At 44.0% G+C, this 21,695-nt stretch overlaps 1 protein-coding gene across 2 annotated transcripts in view; it reads right to left on the bottom strand.

Moving 5' to 3' along the window:
• LOC110523038 (protein crumbs homolog 1-like) overlaps positions 1 to 21,695 on the bottom strand; it is a 67,573-nt gene that overhangs the window by 15,682 nt on the left and 30,196 nt on the right. Inside the window, exons 7-12 of one of the 2 annotated variants that reach the window (XM_036978759.1) lie at positions 18,567 to 19,117; positions 12,895 to 13,060; positions 3,707 to 4,622; positions 1,333 to 1,380; positions 635 to 757; positions 212 to 338 (exon numbers count right to left, since the gene is read on the bottom strand). In XM_036978759.1, coding sequence (XP_036834654.1) covers positions 212 to 338; positions 635 to 757; positions 1,333 to 1,380; positions 3,707 to 4,622; positions 12,895 to 13,060; positions 18,567 to 19,117 — 1,931 coding nt within the window. The remainder of the gene's footprint in view (positions 1 to 211; positions 339 to 634; positions 758 to 1,332; positions 1,381 to 3,706; positions 4,623 to 12,894; positions 13,061 to 18,566; positions 19,118 to 21,695) is intronic. The other variant, XM_036978760.1, reaches the window with a different exon arrangement.

Genomic DNA, 21,695 nt, shown 5'->3' with positions numbered 1-21,695 from the left:
ACACACACACACACACACACACACACACACACACACACACACACACACACACACACACACACACACACACACACACACTCTCTCTCGCTCAGTCGTCCTGCCCTCCCCAGTCGATCTCGGGGTCGTCATCGAGTCGCAGGATAAGGTAGGAGAGTAGCTGGAAGAGGTTCTGCCAGAGCAGAACGGCCACGTAAAAGTAAATGTCGCTTACGTCGATCTGGCAATTGTCCCCGGCGAAACTCATGTCACACACACAGTGGTACTTGTTGATGAGGTTTCGGCAGTAGCCCCCATTCAGACAGGGGTTGGACTTGCACTCATCCACCTCCTGCTCACAGCTACACAGTACAGACACAGAGACAGAGGCCGAGAGAGGGTCAGAAAAACAGACACACAACATCACGTGGTCTGTGTGTAATGTATGTGTTCTGTGTGTGTGTTTTACAAAGTTCACCTACATTCTGGGTATATTTTCTTACCTTATCCCTCCCCTCCTATCCCATCTACCCCTTCCTCCCTCTGTTTCCTTCTCTTTCTCCCTCTGTCTTTTACTGCTGCCCTGTGAAGCCAGGTAGACAGTCACAGGACAGCTCTCTCTCGGTGCAGTTCCCTACCCCTTCCCTCTATCTCTTACCGGTGCCCTGTGAAGCCGGGTAGACAGTCACAGGACAGCTCTCTCTCGGTGCAGTTCCCTGAGTTGAAGCAGGTGTAGTTTCTGGTTTCATCTCCACAGACAGACACTGGCAGCTTGGGCCGACTGAGCAGAAACGCAAACACATACAGGACAACCCATCAGACAGGACAAACCATCAGACAGGACAAACCCTCAGACAGGACAACCCATCAGACAGGACAAACCATTAGACAGGACAAACCATCAGACAGGCACACTTCTCTAGAGAGCGAGTGTGTGTGTGTGTGTGTGTGTGTGTGTGTGTGTGGGTGTGGGTGTGGGTGTGGGTGTGGGTGTGTGTGTGGGTGTGGGTGTGTGGGTGTGTGTGTGGGTGTGGGCGGTTGGGAGGCGGGCGGTGCCCAGGAGTGACAATGTGGGACCGGGGTTATTGGGTACTTGTGTAAGGGGGTTTATTTGAGAACTAAGGGGGAGTGGGGGGTACTGTCTGTCTCCCGACTGGGAGACTACGGGGTCTAGGGGGTGATAGACCCCCTACTGCTCCTAAACTACAGGACATTAAACCAGAACTTAACACATCATGGACTCAGTCCTGCTCTATGGGACTTACAACATCCCATATGTAGGCTGGTTGATATGGTGTTTCTTGAAATAGGTAGGGAGGAGTGAGAGGACTAGCAAATAATGAAAAAACAACTTACACATTCCTGTTGACTACTATGTACCATGGAATTTCCTCAACGCGATCACTGGAGGGAGAGAGAGATAGAGGAGAGAGAGAGAGACAGAGAGAGAGATACAGAGAGAGAGAGAGATACACAGAAGAAAAAGTTTGATTTAGGATGTAAACTCTTTAATTATAGCTTAGTGATGGAGGCTGTTTCAAAAATGTCCTTGTGAAGGAGCGATGTGAGATAGAGAGTGTTGAAAGAGCGTGTGAGAGAGAGTGTGTGTTTACAAGATAAATGAATGGAGGAATTCCCTCGATGATGCTCCGAAACTAACAAAAGAGGAGAGGCAGTAGCACTGAACCACCAGGGAACTGATTACGCAGTACACTACAGCGACACACTAGAGCCATAGCCATATGACGTTTAGTACAACAGACATGCAACAAGTAAAACATGCAGTTCATGCATGGTTTCAGTGCCTTATACACATCTGAACATTTAGAAGATCTCCTTTTGCCTTAGTGTGTTGTAAAACTAAAAGGGAGTCTCGCTGGTATACTGTCCTGTATATCACTAAAAGGGAGTGCCGCTGGTATACTGTCCTGTATATCACTAAAAGGGAGTCCCGCTGGTATACTGTCCTGTATATCACTAAAAGGGAGTCCCGCTGGTATACTGTCCTGTATATCACTAAAAGGGAGTCCCGCTGGTGTCCTGTCCTGTATATCACTAAAAGGGGGTCTCACTGGTATACTGTCCTGTATATCACTAAAAGGGAGTCCCGCTGGTATACTGTCCAGTATATCACTAAAAGGGAGTCCCGCTGGTATACTGTCCTGTATATCACTAAAAGAGAGTCCCGCTGGTATCCTGTCCTGTATATCACTAAAAGGGAGTCCCACTGGTGTCCTGTCCTGTATATCACTGAAAGAGAGTCCCGCTGGTGTCCTGTCCTGTATCACTAAAAGGGAGTCCCGCGTCCTGTCCTGTATATTACTAAAAGAGAGTCCCGCTGGTGTCCTGTCCTGTATATCACTAAAAGAGAGTCCTGCTGGTGTCCTGTCCTGTATATCACTAAAAGAGAGTCCTGCTGGTGTCCTGTCCTGTATATCACTAAAAGAAAGTCCTGCTGGTGTCCTGTCCTGTATATCACTAAAAGAAAGTCCTGCTGGTGTCCTGTCCTGTATATCACTAAAAGAGAGTCCTGCTGGTGTCCTGTCCTGTATATCACTAAAAGAGAGTCCCGCTGGTGTCCTGTCCAGTATATCACTAAAAGGGAGTCCCGCTGGTATACTGTCCTGTATATCACTAAAAGGGAGTCCTGCTGGTGTCCTGTCCTGTATATCACTAAAAGAAAGTCCTGCTGGTGTCCTGTCCTGTATATCACTAAAAGAGAGTCCTGCTGGTGTCCTGTCCTGTATATCACTAAAAGAGAGTCCTGCTGGTGTCCTGTCCTGTATATCACTAAAAGAGAGTCCCGCTGGTGTCCTGTCCAGTATATCACTAAAAGAAAGTCCTGCTGGTGTCCTGTCCTGTATATCACTAAAAGAAAGTCCTGCTGGTGTCCTGTCCTGTATATCACTAAAAGAGAGTCCTGCTGGTGTCCTGTCCTGTATATCACTAAAAGAGAGTCCTGCTGGTGTCCTGTCCTGTATATCACTAAAAGAGAGTCCCGCTGGTGTCCTGTCCAGTATATCACTAAAAGAAAGTCCTGCTGGTGTCCTGTCCTGTATATCACTAAAAGAAAGTCCTGCTGGTGTCCTGTCCTGTATATCACTAAAAGAGAGTCCTGCTGGTGTCCTGTCCTGTATATCACTAAAAGAGAGTCCTGCTGGTGTCCTGTCCTGTATATCACTAAAAGAAAGTCCTGCTGGTGTCCTGTCCTGTATATCACTAAAAGAAAGTCCTGCTGGTGTCCTGTCCTGTATATCACTAAAAGAGAGTCCTGCTGGTGTCCTGTCCTGTATATCACTAAAAGAAAGTCCTGCTGGTGTCCTGTCCAGTATATCACTAAAAGGGAGTCCCGCTGGTATCCTGTCCTGTATATCACTAAAAGGGAGTCCCACTGGTGTCCTGTCCTGTATATCACTAAAAGAAAGTCCTGCTGGTGTCCTGTCCTGTATATCATGTACAAGTTGCAGAACCCGTTTTCAAAACATGAAATATTGTTTCATGATGTTATTGTTTCAACTGCCAGTTATTAAAGTCTATTTGTAGACTTCAAACTTCATATTTTTCAAAATTGGGACTTAAACAAACGTGACAGACAAAAATAACATAAAAGCAAAAACAATTTGGTGACAATGTTTCAGAATGAGGTGATGGTTTTCTGTTGCATTTAGTCCTTTGTATAAAAATAAATATTACATTTCATTCCATTCCTGACCCCAGCCATGTGACTCACTTGCAGTAAGGTCCGGTGTAGTTCTCAGCACACAGACATGCGTACTTGTTCACTCCATGTAGACACGTGCCTCCATGAGCACATAGATGGTTCTCACACACATCCACCTCCTCCTCACAGTTCATACCAGTGTAGCCAAACTCACAGGAACACTTGTATGCCAGCCCCTGAACGCTACAGTTGCCATGGATACAGGGGTTGGAGGCGCAGGTGTCTGTGTTGAGCTCACAACGGCGTCCGGCCCAGCCCTCGTCACAGCTACAGTTGAACAGGTTCCAGAGGTCCTGACAGCTGCCTCTGTTCACACATGGGCTGGGCTGGCACACCGGGCCTCCACTGCACCCGCCCCTGGGTGGGCTGGGGGATGTCCGCAGGAACTGCTCCTCCTGAGTCCGGGGAAGGTTGACCTCTGAAGGGCTATAGTAAGGCAGGGCGATGCCCCCCACCTCCACGGTGCCCAGGCACCCCACTAGGCTCCAGCCAGCCTCGGGCCCCAGCCCCCCCAGCAGGATGTCCACCTCCTCCCTGAGGAAGTCCAGGTTGCCCCCTTCGCTGCTGGAGGTCCCTGCCTCCTCCGCCTCCTCATCCAGCACCATGGTCCAGCGGGATGCCTCTGCCCAGGGGGTGACCATGAAGAGGTGGATGCTGTGCCACTCCCCGTCACTGACCCTCCTCCGACTGCTGAGGGACACTGTGGAGGAACCCTCCCCCACCCCGCTCTGGAGCTCAAGGAAGAGAAGGCCATCCTGCACAGACACCGTCACAAACTCCGGCCCACTCTCAGCGTGCAAGATGGCGGCGTGGCGTTTACGGGTGCGCATGCTGAGGGAGATGCTGGCCAAGCTGCGTTGGATACGGCCGTTACCGCGGTAAGACAGCACACTGCTGTCGTCAAGGAAAGTGGCGTTGGAAAAGCCTGTGAAGGAGAAGAAGGGATAATTATGTAAATATGTGGTCATTTTAAAAAAGGTTTTAATCCTCAACCATGTCATGGAAGACAAGTAGTAGTGAAGCAATAAATACAGATATGAGATTTTCATGAATAATTAGAATATTCCACCCTGAAACCATATGATTATGACGGGGAGTGATTCTCACGGCCTCCCCTAATCTTTGTCGGATGGGTAGCAGGACAGTATGTGCGTAGGATACCTACTGTTTGTGTGTGATGTCTGTGTTTTCTTGACTTTAGAGCGTTCTCTGAATAAACTGTGCTAAACTTTGAGTCTTTGACTAATTATTATTATACCCATGGTCTTACAAACCTCGGGAATTGGTCAGAGCTATTGATTGTTAGTTATTATCATTGGGATTGAATATTCTCGTGACAACTTGGTCCTTCCAGACGGATTTCAATTCCTGTTTTCTGTCGTCCCATGGGAGCGCTGAAAACCGTGCACGGACGGGTCAGAGATCCGTAAGTTAAACACCTGGCCTCTGGAAATTGAGGTTCCATTTCAGGCCGGGCAAACTGGTACACGACAGAAAACGGTGACGAAATCCAACCAACATTGAATTGTCAGCTGCAAGATAAGTTTGGTGATCTTTATTCATTAGTTTGGGTTTAAATTCTAAACTTACAAAAAAAGCTAGATAAATGTGAGGGAGGATTTTAACTGTAAAGCTAACAGTAAGTAAGATTTGTATCGGGTATACCGTCCATATAATCTAATGTAGAGAAAGTTGGCGGCACTTGGTCACAGATCTAATTAAGACATTTCGAAGTACAGTATCTAACAGTAAGACCTAAAAGTAAAACTGGTTGAAGTACAGTATCTAACAGTAAGACCTAAAAGTAAAGTAGCCAGAAAACGTAATATAGAAGGTGAAATAAAGTAAAGTAAGATCGATTGAGGGAACAAGGCCGCAATGACCTGAGGTACATGTGCACTACCATGAATAAAAATAGCTTAATAATTGAGGTCTGTGAGGAATGGCCGAAAGGTTATTTGAGGGATGCCCGAGAGGTTATTAGCAAGGGATATAAATAGATATGTGAGAGAGGACGGTAAATTCTATGCGAACAAGATAACTCAAATGGTCAATTAACAAAAGTGAATTAGCCATAGATCCGATTCAAAAGACAATACTGAAATAAAGTCCAAAACAAAATGGAAAAAGAAGGGAAACCTAATATAGCGGAGTGAGATACGAGATATTAACATCAAAAGAACAAGCAACAACAGAAAAATAGGCTGCTGACTAGGGATTTACGACCCCTGGATAATAGCTTATAGGTTGTATATGGTGAGACCTAATGTCTGATCGACACCACTATAGATAAAGTTTCAAGAAAGGAAAAGCACACATAGGTTAAGAGATAGCAGATTACACATCGAGTGTGAGCACACACATAGGGAGTAGTGACATACACATCAATAGTGAGACACATAGGAGTAATTTAATCAGAATTTGAAAAGCACACACATAGAATAAGAAGATCATTATTTGCGTGTGAGATAGATATATTTCTCAGTCAAAAGTCACAAGGAACAACTAAGAATAAGTAGAACTTATGGTCATATAACGTGTGAGATCCAAATAATATATCAAGATTCATACTAATAATTATTGTAAAATTCTAGGAAAGATTAACGGGAGGTATTTATCAACATAGGTTAAGGATAATAAGGGTAAAGAGCACATACATTGATCATAGAAATACATACACATAGATTGTGAGGAGAACCATAATAGTAATTGAATAAACATGGAGAGTAGAAAATGGATAGAACCCGAGAACAGAAAATGGATAGAACCCGAGAACAGAAAATGGATAGAACCCGAGAACAGAAAATGGATAGAACCCGAGAACAGAAAATGGATAGAACCCGAGAACAGAAAATGGATAGAACCCGAGAACAGAAAATGGATAGAACCCGAGAACAGAAAATGGATAGAACCCGAGAACAGAAAATGGATAGAACCCGAGAACAGAAAATGAGTTACAACTGTAGCAAGCCAGGACATTTGGCTGAGGAGTGTGGGGAACCATGCATGCACTGCGATAAGGTGGGCCACAATCACCGAGACTGTAGAGACAAAGAGGACAGAAAGGATAGGAGAGAGGGTCAAAGGCAAGAACAGAGAGAAAAAGATCAGGCGCCTACAGCCAGACTCAGAGGAGGAATAGAAAAGAAAGGAGATCAGTACCTAATGGTCACTATCGGGGTAATTGTAGATAAGCATAAAGGAGGCTTCAAGGAAAAGAAAAGTAAGAAAGATCAGACAGGAACGGAATATTTCATTGCCACTCTTGGGGAAAGAGCAGGAAAGATTTGAAATAGAAGGGGAAAACAGAGAAACGCGATGACGGAGACGGAGGGAAGCAGTGTTTTAACTGCGAAAAGAAGCGGTGTTTAAATTGTGATAAAACAGGACATTTCGCCAGGGACTGTAAAACACCCTGCAAATACTGTAACAAAGTAGGACACAATCACCGAAACTGCAGATAGAGAGAGTAAGGAGAATCCTCGCTGGGGAAACGCTTGGGCCTTTAAATGAGGGCTATTTTCTGGGAATTGTCTCTGTAGTACGTGCCGAATTTTACGACTACAGACAACTATAAATAGGGTTATTTGCGTGGAGGCTCCGGCACTATGCACCAAGAGACTAAAATGTGGCTTTCTGATTGTTATTCAACTATTGATATGTTTTGCCTGGAAAGATACGGTTGTTAGTGTTGGTTTAAGATATAAACTGAACGTTTTAATAGCTTGTTGAGGTTAAATTGAAAGACTAATTCATTCTAAATAACAAATTCCAAATAATATCCGTAATGGCCACAGAAACATGTCAAATGTTTTTTATAGTCAATCCTCAGGTTGTTTTTAAAATATATAATCGATAATATATCAACCGCAAATGTCTTTATCAGTAGGAGAGGGAAAAACAATAGCTGTCCAAATTCTGTTGCGCGAGCAAAACTCAGCAAAACCTGACGCGATGTTATCTTTCTGGCTCATTTTTCAAAATAAAAGCCTGAAACTATGTCTGAAGACTGTTGATACCTTGAGGAAGCGATATGAAAAGGAATATGGTTGATATCCCTTTAAATGGAGCAGTGGGAGGCTATGGAACATGGAGTTTTCAAAATAGAAGCCACTTCCTGGTTTGATTTTTCTCAGGGTTTCGCCTGCAATATCAGTTCTGTTATACTCACAGACAATATTTTGACAGTTTTGGTAACTTTAGAGTGTTTTCTATCCCAATCTATCAATTATATGCATATTCTAGCATCTGGTCCTGAGAAATAGGCCGTTTACTTTGGGAACGTTATTTTTCCAAACATAAAAATAGTGCCCCCTAGCTTCAAGAGGTTGAAGGGGTACACACACATATGGAATATTAGAAGTTTATTTTCGGAGTTTTAATTAAACACGGGATTTCTTTAGATAAAGGGAATGTTCTGGGAACCTGGGATATAATATGTAGAAAATGTTTGATGTTTTTTCTTTAATTTGTATTATATAGTAAGAAACACGACTGTAAAGGGTGGTATGACTTTTGACCTCTATCATGGCTTTCCTTTGTGGTCTGATCAGCCTCACGGGAGGGCCATTTGGATAATGAATTTAAGGTCATCTGTGTAATGGATAATTATGAATGAGTTTATAGTTCTTTGACACAGTTGTAATTTGAACCAATGAGAAGAAAGAAATGGCATAGCCTTGGATTACTGGTAGACTTATGTTAAGTATTTAGAACCTAATCGAAGCCAATCGAAGCCAGGGATATATGACATCTGTGGTGATTCAGGATTATTGAGAGCATCGAGATAACCTTAATCAAACTATGTAATAACCTTAAAGATTGCCACCATAGACAGGTGATTTTTCTAAAAATCCATGAATTCAGACAAGGAGACAGTGAGACATTTAATGCAATATTTGAAAACAACCTATATTTGATACTGACAGACAGATAGTAGAAAGGGCAGGCTGAGAAGGGCTCCCCCACCCTGTGCGGAGGCCTAAGGTGACCTTGATGGTCTGGGAGTGAGGAGCAGGAGACCTGGAGCATTACGAAAGTTAGAAGTTCATAATAAGCCAGGATTGAGAGGACATAGAAGTGACACAGAATGGGTAGATAACAGTTACTAAGGGGAGACAAAAGGGGAATAAAGCTTAGTTGGTTTCAGGAACTAAGGTGTTAGAACCTGAACCATTGCCTAGAAATGATTCTGTACAACAGGCTGAAATAGTAGCATTGACTAGTGCTGGCGAAATAAGAAAGGAGAGAAAGGTTACTATTTACATAGACAAGCACATAGGCATTTAAAACCATACAAAGCAGCACAGATAAATCTTAAAGAAGATAAGACACTTTGATTGTTACAGGATAGCCATGAACGAACGCCCCAGGGAGATTTGGATATGTGGAAAATGAAAGGGGCGATCCTACAAGATAATGTCCGACATAAGGATAATTTACTAATCTTACCTGTCATTGTTTAGATATGCGGCAATATCGATACATGGCTCTGGGGGGGATAGGTTAGGACACTTGGTGGCCTATTGGATAATAATTTTTATTACATTTTTTATAATAGATAAATATAGCAAATGGGTAGAAGAGTTCCCAACTTACTTGGCGGGCAAAATTATGGGAACTAAAATATTAGGTGAAGATATTATCCCTAGAGTTGGTTTACTAGGATTTATTTATTTAAATAATGGATGACAGTTTAGCTAATCAGGTAGAACAAATAGAAAGCCAGAGTTAGGGACCAGAACAAGAAGACATAGAAGTTGAAGATATACTAGCAGAACACATGAGAAGACTGTTTGTTTAACCAAACCCGTATGTCCAAGATTTTGTGTCCAACAGGTGAATTACAGGAGAAGGTGATTCACTCAATCCAACCAGGAGACTGGGTGTGGATCCAGTCTCTGAGGAGAATAGACTGGAAGCAGACACGGTAGGAGGGGCCATATCGAGTACCCCTGGTGACAGCCTTCGCGGTGAGTATAGCTGAAAAAGCTACCTGGATTCATGTCACACATTGCAAGAGGGTAAGACACAGTGACACTGTCGAACAATCACAGAGTTAGGAGAAGAACCGAATACCAATAAGGTTTGGGGGTCACCTCTAACGAAGATTCCCTAACCCGCCCTATCCTCCCTGTGTGCGTTCATAGAAGTTAAAGTATGGGCTGGCCTCTAGCTGATGATATGTTCTCCGGGAAAGGGTGGGGCTTTACAGGAGTGCTGATTGGTCTGAGCTGTCTTATTGTGGGAGCCATATTCCTAATACACCACGACCCATCCGAGAATGCAGAAGGTGTTAATTGGACCCATAGTGTAGACGATGAGGATTTTGTATTAACCAAGCATAAGAGATCACTTGATCTGGATAAACAGGAAGTGAGAGTAGAGATAGGGAAGGATGTCTCAGTTGAGTTCTATGTAGACCAAATGGGGTCTCTGATCCCTTGGCAGTCTAGAACTATGAGCCATTATGGAAGATATATGTGCAGGTCCCCGTGTAGTTCATGGAAACAGGTAGCACACCGAGAGAGAGGGCTATATAAATCCACATAACCTGTGTATGGAAGAAGATGGAGTATAGTGAATAATCTAGGGTTATGTTATGTTGGTTTTGACCATGTTTCGGTCGACACTACGGTACCATTCCGGGTAGCCGAGGTTAGAGTCGGTGATAGTTCTACAGCCAGCCAGAATACAAACAGAGCCCCTGACAAAACAGATACTGACCGTGGAGTCGTCCAGAGCCAAGGACCGGTGCGCATAGTTCAGACGAAAGATCTTAAGGAAGTGATTGAGGTGGAAACTGGTTATGGGGATTCCAACCTAGGATTGCAATGGATTCAGTATACATCCAGATCAGTAGCGAAAGAAGAATGTTATGCCTGCGCCACAGCAAAACCTCAGTCGGCAACCATCCCCTTTCCACTTGATGGAAGTGATTCACTCAGGGGAATGGCCTGTATGGTAAAGCTGTTCATGAAGGAAGGGAAGCCAGACAATGACAGTTGCATTGATCTGCATTATCTGTATCCCCATGTGCCCATTACATCCAGACTTCCCCCTTTCACAGTTACAGGAGGACATTATTATTGTATGGCTCGATACATCACACACGGATGGGACGTAGGGGAAGTAAGAACATGCAATAGGACAGAGAATGTTACAACCGACAAGACAATGAGGGACCTGACTGGGTGGTTGTGTGGCGGTATGAAGCTGTGACCTGACCTGCCTACAAATTGGACCGGTATTTGTGCACTAGTGCAGTTAGGCATGCCCTTCACCCTTATCCAACACAAAGACCTAGGGCCAGGTAGAAGAGAAAGAAGGAGTGCTCCGTCAGGATCTTTTGACAATAGAGTTTACATTGATAGCATTGGGGTTCCAACGGGGGTGCCTGATGAGTTCAAAGCTAGGAATCAGATATGGGCTGGCTTGGAATCAAGCATCTTCTGGTGGTCAACTCTCAATACAAATGTAGATTGTATTGAGAGTTGACCACCAGAATATCTACTATAACCAACAGCGTTTCATCAACTATACTAGCGAGTCGATAAAAGGATTAGCAGAACAAACAGCTGCAACTAGTTTGATGGTATGGCAGAATAGAATAGCATTGGATATGTTACTGGCTGAAAAGGGTGGTGTGTGTGTGATATTGGGATCAGAATGTTGTACTTTCATCCCCGATAACACAACTCCAGAAGGATCAGTGACCAAGACCCTGGCTGGTTTAACCACATTAGCTCACGAATTAGCAGAGAACTCTGCGGTGGATAATGCTCTAACAAATTGGTTTGACAGTGTGTTTGGGAAATGGAAAAATGTCATAGTCACTGTGTTGTGGGCAACTTTCACCTGTATGAGTGTTTTGGTTATCTGTGGATGTTGTTTGGTCCCGTGTATGAGAGGTTTGATTACCGGGACTCTGAAGAGGTCAATGACGCAACAGATGGTGAGTTACGGACCGATTCCGAGCTCCGGCCAGTGGGATGACGAATACAGGCCTACAGGCCCAGGAGATGGCTCCGTTTCTTTTAACTACGAGGAGCCAATGTTGGATGAGACTGTTTTTGGTGTTTAAGACTGTTTTTTAATGAAGATTGTAATAGAAATCCTAACAGGAAGCGTTATAATTGGATATAGGCCTATAACAGGCATTGCTGAATATCAGCTGTACATACATGTTTTGGTTTGAATTATTCTTGGATATATATTTATGTCTCTATGTAGTATTTGAGGTATCTATGTAGTATTTGAGGTATCTATGTAGTATTTGAGGTATCTATGTAGTATTTGAGGTATCTATGTAGTATTTGAGGTATCAGTGTGTATTATTTAGTCATTAAGGGTGGATTGTTAATGGGATTTATATGTTTAAATGAATGATTAGAATATTCCACCCTGAAACCATATGATTGTATGAAATTGATTAGAATCATGAGATTATTCTAATGATGTGTGTGGTTTTAGTCAGTAGAATTCTATATCCGCGAGTGTAGTTTTTAGGCAGAATTAGGGTATAGCAATATATCTATTATAGTCTATTATAGTATCTTAAAAACAGACTGTCTGAGCAAGATTCGGTGCCGACCTTAGCTGGGGGCCACTGAGAGTACTTCCCAGGGTCTCCCTATATTGAGGGAGGATGGGGAGTGATTCTCACGGCCTCCCCTAATCTTTGTCGGCTGGGTAGCAGGACAGTATGTGCGTAGGATACCTACTGTTTGTGTGGAAGTATGTGCGCAGCTATAAAATGGATGTCTTTGTATTCTTGACTTTAGAGCGTTCTCTGAATAAACTGTACTAACCTTTTGTATAAGCTGAGTCTTTGACTAATTATTATTATACCCATGGTCTTACAAACCTCGGGAATTGGTCAGAGCTATTGATTGTTAGTTGTTATCATTGGGATTGAAAATTGTCGTGACAGTAACAGAAAATCAGCCACAACAGGATGGATATGAGGAAGGTACGTGTGCTGGGTATACACAACAACACTGTATAGTGTGCTTGTGAATGACAGTGTTTTTTCTGTCCTTATTCCAGGACAGCTCATCACGGTGGTGACAGGGCAGACGGACAGCCATGTAAATCATCACTAATCCAACCACAGGCTAATCTGGCCTAATCCCATTCCCACTTCACGGACGGACGGACGGACTGACGGGCGACAGATTTAGAGCAGAATGACTTACACTCGTATCCCTGGCTGAGGATGTGACACTCTGCCCGTGCGGGGCAGGGTGACAGCTCACACCACTTGACCTCCTCACAGCGCCGCCCTGCAGTGTTGGGGGGGCAGGTGCAAGTGAAGTCGTCCCACATGGAGTAGCACATCCCTCCGTTCTGACACAGGTTCCTCTGGAGAGGAAGAAGAACAACAGAAACACATTATTATTATTTTATCAGAACTAAAGCCTAACAGGTATCTTGTATTATTCATAAATGCTCCTGTCTGACTGACTGGGTAAGAGAGCACAGTGTCAGCTGTACTAAGACAGCTAGTAGCTTACTGAACACTTAGCATCGACAAGGCTTTCACAGAGAAAGCATCTCTGGTGTGCCATTATACACGAATCCTACACGGAATTTTCCCTTGACATAGACTGACCAGGTGAATCCAGGTGAAAGCAGTGATCCCTTATTGATGTCACTTGTTAAATCCACTTCAATCAGTGTAAAGAATGATTTTTAAGCCTTGAGACAATTGAGAAATGGTTTGTGTTTGTGTGCCATTCAGAGGGTGGAATGAGCAAGACAAAAAATGTGAGTGCCATTGAACGGGGTATGGTAGTGGGTGCCAGGTACACTGGTTAGTGTCAAGTGCCAGGTACACTGGTTAGTGTCAAGAACCAAGAACTGGAGGTGCAACTCAATATGAGGAAGGTGTTACTAATGTTTGGTGTACTCAGGGTAGTATCATACGTAGGGATTTGAGATGGAGATAGAGAGTGATAGAGAGGGAGATGGAGGACATTAAGTCAATGGCCTATGTTCTGAAATGAAGTCAAATCATCTAGCCCTGACACTAACTCTGAGTCTAACCCTAACTCTGAGTCTAACTCTAACTCTGAGTCTAACCCTAACTCTGAGTCTAACCCTAACTCTGACTGACTCTAACCCTAACTGTGACTGACTCTAATCCTAACTCTGACTCTAAATGACTCTAACCCTGACTCTAATTCTGACACTAACCCTAACTGACTCGAACCCTAACTCTGAGTCTAACTGACTCCAACCCAAATGCTCAGTCTAACACTAACTCTGAGTCTAACCCTGACTCTAACCCTAACTCTGACACTAACCCTAAATAACCCTAACTGACTCCAACCCTAACTCTGAATCTAACCCTAACTCTGACTCTAACTCTAACCCTAACTCTGACTCAAACCATAACTCTGAGTCTAACTGACTCTAACCCTGACTCTAACCCTAACTCTGACTCTAACTCTCACTGACTCTAACCCTAACTCTGACTCTAACCCTGACTCCAGCCCTAACTCTGACACTAACTCTAACTGACTCTAACCCAAACTCTAACTGACTCGAACCCTACATCTGAATCAAACCCTAACTCTGAATCTAACCCTAACTCTGACACTAACCATAACTGAATCTAACCCTAACTCTGACCCTGACTCTAACCATAACTCTGAGTTTAACCCTAACTCTAACTGACTCTAACCTAACTGACTCTAACCCTAACTGACTCTAACCCTAACTCTGACTCTAACCCTGACTCTAACCCTAACTCTGACACTAACCATAACTGAATCTAACCCTAACTCTGACACTAACCCTAACTCTGACACTAACCATAACTGAATCTAACCCTAACTCTGACACTAACCATAACTGACTCTAACCATAACTCTGAGTTTAACCCTAACTCTGACACTAACCATAACTGAATCTAACCCTAACTCTGACACTAACCCTAACTCTGACACTAACCATAACTGAATCTAACCCTAACTCTGACACTAACCATAACTGACTCTAACCATAACTCTGAGTTTAACCCTAACTCTGACACTAACCATAACTGAATCTAACCATAACTCTGAGTCTAACCCTAACTCTGACACTAACCATAACTCTGAGTCTAACCCAAACTCTAACTGACTCGAACCCTACATCTGAATCAAACCCTAACTCTGACCCTGACTCTAACCATAACTCTGAGTTTAACCCTAACTCTAACTGACTCTAACCATAACTCTGAGTCTAACCCTAACTCTGACACTAACCATAACTGAATCTAACCCTAACTCTGACCCTGACTCTAACCATAACTCTGAGTTTAACCCTAACTCTAACTGACTCTAACCATAACTCTGAGTTTAACCCTAACTCTAACTGACTCTAACCATAACTCTGAGTCTAACCCTAACTCTGACACTAACCATAACTGAATCTAACCCTAACTCTGACCCTGACTCTAACCATAACTCTGAGTTTAACCCTAACTCTGACACTAACCATAACTGAATCAAACCCTAACTCTGAGTCTAACCCTAACTCTGACTCTAACCATAACTCTGAGTCTAACCCTAACTCTGACACTAACCATAACTGAATCTAACCCTAACTCTGACCCTGACTCTAACCATAACTCTGAGTTTAACCCTAACTCTAACTGACTCTAACCTAACTGACTCTAACCCTAACTGACTCTAACCCTAACTCTGACTCTAACCCTGACTCTAACCCTAACTCTGACACTAACCCTAACTGACTCTAACAATAATTCTGAGTCTAACTGACTCTAACCCAAACTCTAACTGACTCGAACCCTACATCTGAATCAACGCTAACTCTGACTCTAACCCTAACTCTGAGTGTAACTGACTCTAACCATAACTCTGACTCTAACCCTAACTCTGACACTAACCCTAACTGAATCTAACCCTAATTCTGACTCTACCCCTAACTCTGACCCTGACTCTAACCATAGCTCTGAGTTTAACCCTGACACTAACCCTAACTGACTCTAACCCTGACACTAACCCTAACTGACTCTAACCCTAACTCTGAGTCTAAGCATAACTCTGAGTTTAAGCATAACTCTCAGTCTAACCCTAACCCTCAGTCTAACCCTAACTCTGAGTCTAACCCTAACTCTCAGTCTAACCCTAACTCTGAGTCTAATGCTAACTCTGAGTCTAATGCTAACTCTGAGTCTAACCCTAACTCTGAGTCTAACCCTAACTCTGAGTCTAACCCTAACTCTCAGTCTAACCCTAACTCTGAGTCTAATGCTAACTCTGAGTCTAATCCTTACTCTGAGTCTAATCCTAACTCTGAGTCTAATGCTAACTCTCAGTCTAACCCTAACTCTGAGTCTAATGCTAACTCTGAGTCTAATCCTTACTCTGAGTCTAACCCTAACTCTGAGTCTAACCCTAACTCTGAGTCTAATGCTAACTCTGAATCTAACTCTGAGTCTAACCCTAACTCTGAGTCTAACCCTAACTCTCCGTCTAACGCCAACTATGACTCTAACCCTAACTCTAACTCTGAGTCTAACGCTAACTCTAACTCCAACCCAAATCTAAACAGTTGTCAGTATTCTTCTAGGTCCTTATTCTCTACCAGTCCTCTTTTTGTTTCTTTAATCACCCTCTCTACTTGACATTAAGTACATCACAGCACTTCTGTTTAACACCCTTACCCTTAACCACCATTTCATTTGATTGTGTGGGATTGGTGACGTTCATCCTTTTCTAAGACAATGAGGACGAGTGGGATAATGAAGGCTGAGAAGGGATGGGCAGGGGCCAGACTGGGGCCAGACTGGTAGAGCATGGTTGGGATAGGCAAGGGTGGCACAGGGCAGTGTGCAGAGCAGGGAAAGACAGGGCAGGACTGGGTATGGCATGGGAAAAGGACAGGGTACGACAGATGGAAAAGACAGGGGACAGAGTAGGACAGATGTTAGACAGGGGACAGAGTAGGACAGATTAAACACAGGGGACAGAGTAGGATAGATTAAACACAGGGGACAGAGTAGGACAAATGAAGGACAGGGTTCAGAGTAGGACAGTTAAATGACAGGGGAAAGAGTAGGACAGATTAAACACAGGGGACAGAGTAGGACAGATTAAACACAGGGGACAGAGTAGGGCAGGTGAAAATACAGGGGACAGAGTAGGACAGGGTACAGAGTAGAACAGGTGATAGACAGGGGACAGAGTAGGACAGGTAAAATACAGGGGATAGAGTAGGACAGGGTACATAGTAGAACAGGTTATAGACAGGGTACAGAGTAAGACAGGTTATAGATAGGGAACAGAGTAGGACAGGTAAAAGACAGGGGACAGAGTAGGACAGGTAAAAGAGAGGGGACAGAGTAGGATAGGTAAAAGAAAACAAGGGACAGTGTAGGACAGGTAAAATACAGGGGATAGAGTAGGACAGGGTACATAGTAGAACAGGTTATAGACACGGTACAGAGTAAGACAGGTTATAGATAGGGAACAGAGTAGGACAGGTAAAAGAGAGGGGACAGAGTAGGACAGATTAAACACAGGGGACAGAGTAGGACATGGGCCAGAGTAGGATAGGTAAAAGACAGGGGACAGAGTAGGACAGGGTACATAGTAGAACAGGTTATAGACAGGGTACAGAGTAAGACAGGTTATAGATAGGGAACAGAGTAGGACAGGTAAAAGAGAGGGGACAGAGTAGGACAGATTAAACACAGGGGACAGAGTAGGACATGGGCCAGAGTAGGATAGGTAAAATACAGGGGACAGAGTAGGACAGGTAAAATACAGGGGATAGAGTAGGACAGGGTACATAGTAGAACAGGTTATAGACAGGGTACAGAGTAGGACAAGTAAAAGAGAGGGGACAGAGTAGGACAGGTAAAAGAGAGGGGACAGAGTAGGACAGGTAAAAGAGAGGGGACAGAGTAGGACAAGTAAAAGAGAGGGGACAGAGTAGGACAGATTAAACACAGGGGACAGAGTAGGACATGGGCCAGAGTAGGATAGGTAAAATACAGGACAGAGTAGGACAGGTAAAAGAGACGGGACAGAGTAGGATAGGTAAAAGAAAACAAGGGACAGAGTAGGACAGGGAACAGTGTAGGACAGGTAAAATACGGGACAGAGTAGGACAGGTAAAAGAGACGGGACAGAGTAGGATAGGTAAAAGAAAACAAGGGACAGAGTAGGACAGGGAACAGTGTAGGACAGGTAAAAGAGACGGGACAGAGTAGGATAGGTAAAAGAAAACAAGGGACAGAGTAGGACAGGGAACAGTGTAGGACAGGTAAAATACGGGACAGAGTAGGACAGGTAAAAGAGACGGGACAGAGTAGGATAGGTAAAAGAAAACAAGGGACAGAGTAGGACAGGGAACAGTGTAGGACAGGTAAAAGAGACGGGACAGAGTAGGATAGGTAAAAGAAAACAAGGGACAGAGTAGGACAGGGAACAGTGTAGGACAGGTAAAAGAGACGGGACAGAGTAGGATAGGTAAAAGAAAACAAGGGACAGAGTAGGACAGGAAACAGTGTAGGACAGGTAAAATACGGGACAGAGTAGGACAGGTAAAAGGCAGGAGGGACAGAGTAGGACAGGTAAAAGACGGGACAGAGTAGGACAGGTGAGAGACAGGGGCCAGAGTAAGACAGGTGAAAGACAGGGACAGAGTAGGACAGGTAAAAGGCAGGGGGGACAGAGTAGGACAGGGAACAGACGGGACAGAGTAGGACAGGTGAGAGACAGGGGCCAGAGTAAGACAGGTGAAAGACAGGGACAGAGTAGGACAGGTAAAAGGCAGGGAGGACAGAGTAGGACAGGGAACAGACAGACAGGGGCAAGTGTAGAGAGGATTAAGGACTGATCAGTCCACTCACACTACAGGAGTCATCCCCAGTGCAGCCCGCTGTGACGTTAGCCATGAGTACGACAGGATATGACGTCACCGGGGTGTCCAGCCTGAAGAATTGCAGTCTCTCTCTGTTGATCCTCAGGTCCTGTATACAGCCTTTAAAGTAGCCCCCGAACGCTGCTGACGCCTTCTGCTCCGCCAGACCCCCAACATACACGACATCTCCCATTTGACTGTCCACCGTCCTGACCTCCACCGAGCCCTGCTTCTGGTTGGCTACATACAGGACCATATGCTCACGGTCAACCACCATGCTCACAAAGTGGATGTCTCCGTCGTTGACCGCACTCTCACTGGTCAAGGTTTCAAAGTTATGGAGCTGAACTCTGACCCGTCCCTTGTCCAGCCACAGGCGCAGGAATTGGCTGGTGCTGTTGACGAGCACCAATAAGAGGCCAGCGTGGCGACGTGTGCGCAGGAAGAGGGAGACCGTGATATCACTTCCTGGGTCGTCTGTAATGGTGAAGACGGCATAGCTCTGAGAGTCCTCACTGCCGAAGCGGGCTGTCACGTACTCTACAGAGAGAGAGACAGGGTTAGGGTCATCACGTAGTGTACAGAGAGACAGGGTTAGGGCCATCACGTACTGTACAGAGAGACAGGGTTAGGGTCATCACGTAGTGTACAGAGAGAGACAGGGTTAGGACCATCATGTTACTCTACAGAGAGAGAGACAGGGTTAGGGTCATCATGTACTCTACAGAGAGAGACAGGGTTAGGACCATCATGTTACTCTACAGAGAGAGAGACAGGGTTAGGGCCATCACGTAGTGTACAGAGAGACAGGGTTAGGACCATCATGTAGTGTACAGAGAGACAGGGTTAGGGCCATCACGTAGTGTACAGAGAGACAGGTTTAGGGTCATCACGTAGTGTACAGAGAGACAGGGTTAGGGTCATCATGTACTCTACAGAGAGAGAGAGACAGGGTTAGGGCCATCATGTACTCTACAGAGAGAGACAGGGTTAGGACCATCATGTACTCTACAGAGAGAGAGACAGGGTTAGGGCCATCATGTACTCTACAGAGAGAGACAGGGTTAGGGTCATCATGTACTCTACAGAGAGGGTTAGGGCATTCACGTAGTGTACAGAGAGACAGGGTTAGGACCATCATGTAGTGTACAGAGAGACAGGGTTAGGGCCATCACGTAGTGTACAGAGAGACAGGTTTAGGGTCATCATGTACTGTACAGAGAGAGAGAGAGAGACAGGGTTAGGGTCATCATGTACTGTACAGAGAGAGAGACAGGGTTAGGGTCATCATGTACTGTACAGAGAGAGAGATCCAGGGTTAAGATTATGATGATTGTGTTATCATAACAGGGTTCTGATGATTTTTTTAATGAATTATTTATTGAACCTTTATTTAACAAGTCAGTTAAGAAAAAAATATAATTTACAATGATGGCCTACCCCGGCCATTCCCGGACGACATTGGGCCAATTGTGCGCCACCCTATGGGACTCCCTATCACGGCCGGTTGTGATACAGCCTGGAATCGCCCAGGGTCTTTAGTGACGCGTCTAGAACTGAGACCCCTGCGCCACTTGGGAGCCCTCTTGTGTTGATTGTGTTATTAAACAGGGTTATAATGATTTGTGTTATCATAACAGGGATATAGTGATTGTGTTATTATAACAGGGTTATAACGATTGTGTTATTATAACAGGGTTATAACGATTGTGTTATTATAACAGGGTTATAGTGATTGTGTTATTATAACAGGGTTATAACGATTGTGTTATTATAACAGGGTTAGGGTTATAGTGATTGTGTTATTTATTATAACAGGGTTAGGAATATAGTGATTGTGTTATTATAACAGGGTCATAACGATTGTGTTATTATAACAGGACTATAACGATTGTGTTATTACAACAGGGTTAGGAATATAGTGATTGTGTTATTATAACAGGGTCATAACGATTGTGTTATTATAACAGGACTATAACGATTGTGTTATTACAACAGGGTTAGGAATATAGTGATTGTATTATTATGTCTGATAAATCTCAGATAGCAGCTACAGCCTGTAATGTCTGCCTTTTCTCATATCATACACTACATACAGCCTGTTACCTTTTCCCATATCATACACTACAGCCTGTAATGTCTGCCTTTTCTCATATCATACACTACATACAGCCTGTTACCTTTTCCCATATCATACACTACAGCCTGTAATGTCTACCTTTTCTTAAATCACAGGCTGTGTTTACACAGGCAGACCAATTCTGATCTTTTGCACAATTATTAAAACCAATTAGTGAAAAAAAGATCAGAATTGGGCTGCCTGTGTAAACGCAGTCAAATACAATCACATGCACAGACACACTTACGCATATGCACACACACACACACACACACACACACACACACACACACACACACACACACACACACACACACAAACACACACTCGTGCATGCAAGCACTCACGCATGTATGCAAACATGCATGTGTGAGAAAAAAAACACACAGATTGGCATGTTGGTGATCTGTAGGCATTTGTGAAGAAAGGGCTTGAATTATCCATACCCGGTGAGATTTGGTTTGGGCCCCCCAGCCACCCTGAGGGCCAAAACCTTTTAGTGGCCTCTTGACAGCCTAAAGAATTCTACACATTTTGCAAGGAGTAGGGAAAATATAGCAATTTTAAAGACATCTTTCTGCAATTCTACACATTTACCACCGGGTGGAGAGAACATTATGCCGTTTTAAAGTTACTTTACTGCAATTCTACACATTTACCACCAGGTGGAGAGAACATTATGCCGTTTTAAAGCTACTTTACTGCAATTCTACACATTTACCACCGGGTGGAGAGAACATTATCCCGTTTTAAAGTTACTTTACTGCAATTCTACACATTTACCACCAGGTGGAGAGAACATTATGCCGTTTTAAAGCTACTTTACTGCAATTCTACACATTTACTACCAGGTGGAGAGAACATTATGCCGTTTTAAAGTTACTTTACTGCAATTCAACACATTTACCACCGTGGAGACAACATTATGCCGTTTTAAAGTTACTTTACTGCAATTCTACACATTTACCACCGTGGAGACAACATTATGCCGTTTTAAAG

The sequence above is a fragment of the Oncorhynchus mykiss genome, chromosome 5, assembly GCF_013265735.2.
Source record: "Oncorhynchus mykiss isolate Arlee chromosome 5, USDA_OmykA_1.1, whole genome shotgun sequence".
NCBI classification, from domain to species: domain Eukaryota; kingdom Metazoa; phylum Chordata; class Actinopteri; order Salmoniformes; family Salmonidae; genus Oncorhynchus; species Oncorhynchus mykiss.
Note: the sequence above shows the minus strand (reverse complement) of the source record. Positions and strands in the feature narration are given on the sequence as shown.